Raw genomic sequence first — 2,911 nt, 5'->3', positions numbered from 1 at the left:
TTTTCAGCAAAACCGCGTAAGCTCTATCTCAAAACCATTTTTTACGCACTAATCTAAAAACCCTAAAAAGTTCAAATGCAAATTTCACTTTAAAGATTTCTTGCAAATAACTCTTTGCTTTCCAAAGCTTGCGTTGTTAGTGATGATTTTGGGGAAAAAAAAATTTTAAAAACAGTTATTAGGTTTGTTCACATCTAAATCTTCACAATCTTTTCTTTTATTTCAAGGAAATTGGGAGATGGTGAAGTTATTATATATGGCTGCTTCATTTGGGAAACCCTAATACTAATTTAATAGGCATGACCTTTTAACTCTTTTTTAGAATTCCCGATGATAAGGTCGGTTGAACAATCACCACAATTAATGGAAAACGTCGGCAGCTGATAGTGAGAAAGTCACCGTGTACAACCAGCCGGGCCGGGAAAATATGATGCATACGCGTTGTCAGTTGCATGTCAGTACAGTTATCAAACATTAAAATAATACAAGCAATTAATGAACAGATTCTAGATGTTTGAAGGAGAATTGTTTATATGTAAAGAGATATGGAATCTTGTATTAGCTAATAATTTACTATAATGGTTTTGAAGAATCCAAGAAGATTTCCATGGCAAGTGGAAAAAATCGTAAAATTTTACAAGTGAAACTAAACACACTTCAAATCCCACATGGACTGAGTGCAGTTTCTCTCTCTTTCTATCTACGATATAGCTTTGAATGGAAAAAAATAATAATAAAAATGGGTATTTTCACATTTGTAAAATTTCACCAGGCTTATCGTTCACCTTGCTCCCTGTCATGGAATGATTGGAACGATAGTCGGAAAACCCATTTGGTGCGGTTCTTTTTTCTCATGTTTTTCAAATCCTGGTGGGTCTGGTTGTCAATGGTGATGGAACTAACGAAGGACTTCAAGCGTTGCATGGCGAGTTTCAGGGTGTCTTCGGACATGTTAGCGAAGCAGACACGGAACCAGCCTGGTTCAGTGCAATGGCAGGAAGAGCCAGGCGAGATGTTTAGCTTAACATCGTAAACTATTCGTTTCCAAAGTTCCATTTCGGCTTCGAAGGTGTTGGAGCTCAATAGGTGTCTCATGTCAACCCAACAGAACAACCCGGCGTTGCTCTCTAAGCAACTGATGCCGGCTTTTTCCAGGCCGGAAACCAGCTTGTTTTGTCGCTTTTGAAGCCGCTTGTGGTTTTTGGAAATGTATTCTTTGGTGAATTTCTTGTCGGACAACATGGCGGAGAGAAGGTATTGGGTTTGGGAAGAAACTAGGCCGAAGCTGGACATTTTTGTGGCGGCGGCCACAACAATGGGATCGTTGGAGTAAATTGCACCAACTCGAAAACCAGGGAGGCCTAGATCCTTTGAAAGGCTATAAACAACATGAACTCTTTCCCAGACTTGAGTATTCTCAAGTTTTCTATCTTTTAAAACTTCCATGATAGATACGAAGGCTGGGGAGCTAAAAACAGTTCCCGAGTAAATCTCGTCGCTAATTAAATGAATTTCTTTGTCTGTAACGAAGTTAACAAGTAGGTCCAATTCGTTTCTGGACATGGTTGTGCCCAAGGGGTTAGATGGGTTGGTGACCAACACCCCTTTCACCCTCAAGTTCTTTCTTTGTGCTTCTTGATAAGCTGCTTCAAGGGCCGATTCAGTGATTTGGAAGCCATTTGAGCTGCTGCATTGGATCGATACAATCTCAACCCCAGTTCGCCACTTGAGATCTCTATCAAATCTGTAAAAAAGAAATTATTTTTTAAAACATTTAGTAAGTTGCAAATTTCATGCATAAAGTTATGGATTAGTTCCTTAACATTAAAGCGACAGGAAATTAATGTAGAAAGCAAAGATAAACATACCCTGGGTAATATGGCGTGGGAAGCAGAATAGCATCGCCTTTTTCAGCGAGGCAAAACATGAGCGTTTCATTAGCTGAAGTTGCACCGGCGGTGAGGACTAAGTAATCCGTGTCGAAACTTACTTTGTTTCCTCTGATTTCAGCCATGAAATCAACCAATGCCTGTTTCATCGAAACATTAGAAAATTGACCAAAGCTGTCTTTTATAATGTCAGCAATGAAGTTTGTAGCTTTTTACCTTTTTGAATGCGGGTAGGCCATGATAATCTTGGAAAAGAGCAAGCTCTTTGAATATGGATTGCTCCTCTCTCTTGAAACTAACTGCGTCGGGGTTTTTGGCCAACCACGACTCAAGAAGATCAAAGCAGAGCTGCACAGAAAAAGAAGCCGTAAGAACCATTGTACTAGGATAAATATAATAATGAAAATCACTGTGAATTTTTTGGGTCTTTTTATATTACCTGATTCTCTGCAAGGCCCATCTGAATAATTCCTTTAGGATTCTTCACTTCATCGTAAGGATTTTTTTCGTATTCCTGCCATCCTAGGAAGTAAGAAGAATCCTGTCCATGAGAATTGCACGTGACTTTTCTTGACAACAGCCCCATTTTCTTGTGCTTATTTCTGCAGATGAGGTCAATTCCTTTTCAAACCCTCTACAATAAGATATAGCTACCTATCTTTGTTTTAGCCCAGAAAATTGTTTTGTTGTTGTTGTTGAAGAAGGAGGAGGAGGAGGAGGAGGAGGAGGAGGAGGAGGAGGAGGAGGTGCAAGTGTTGAATAAGAGAAAACTTTGATGATTGTTGTTGGGAATGGCGATGGAGATGTATGGCAAACGGTACATATGTATATATAAGCTAGTAGAGGGCTTTTAAAAAATAAGCCGTATTATTTGCCCACCTAAAATAACTAAAATATAAATGTATATAACAGCGACAGCTTCAATACGACGCTTTTGACCATACACAACAGGCCTTCATTTAGATAATTGATATTTTTATTAAATAAATTAAATAATTTAGGGGATAAACATTTTCTCCACC

General features: G+C 38.8%; 1 protein-coding gene across 1 annotated transcript; it reads right to left on the bottom strand.

Annotated features, from left to right (window-relative positions):
* Positions 1 to 523: 523 nt before the first annotated feature.
* On the bottom strand, positions 524 to 2,688 carry LOC108472862 (1-aminocyclopropane-1-carboxylate synthase 3). Its single transcript, XM_017774418.2, has 4 exons — positions 2,329 to 2,688; positions 2,106 to 2,237; positions 1,869 to 2,029; positions 524 to 1,744 (listed from the first exon to the last, which is right to left on the bottom strand). Exons 1-4 carry the CDS (start codon positions 2,473 to 2,475, stop codon positions 775 to 777), a joined length of 1,410 nt encoding a protein of 469 aa, XP_017629907.2. The 5' UTR covers positions 2,476 to 2,688; the 3' UTR covers positions 524 to 774.
* Between the last annotated feature and the right edge of the window lie 223 nt (positions 2,689 to 2,911).

This window comes from Gossypium arboreum, chromosome 11 (assembly GCF_025698485.1).
Source record: "Gossypium arboreum isolate Shixiya-1 chromosome 11, ASM2569848v2, whole genome shotgun sequence".
Classification (NCBI taxonomy): Eukaryota; Viridiplantae; Streptophyta; class Magnoliopsida; order Malvales; family Malvaceae; genus Gossypium; species Gossypium arboreum.
Note: the sequence above shows the minus strand (reverse complement) of the source record. Positions and strands in the feature narration are given on the sequence as shown.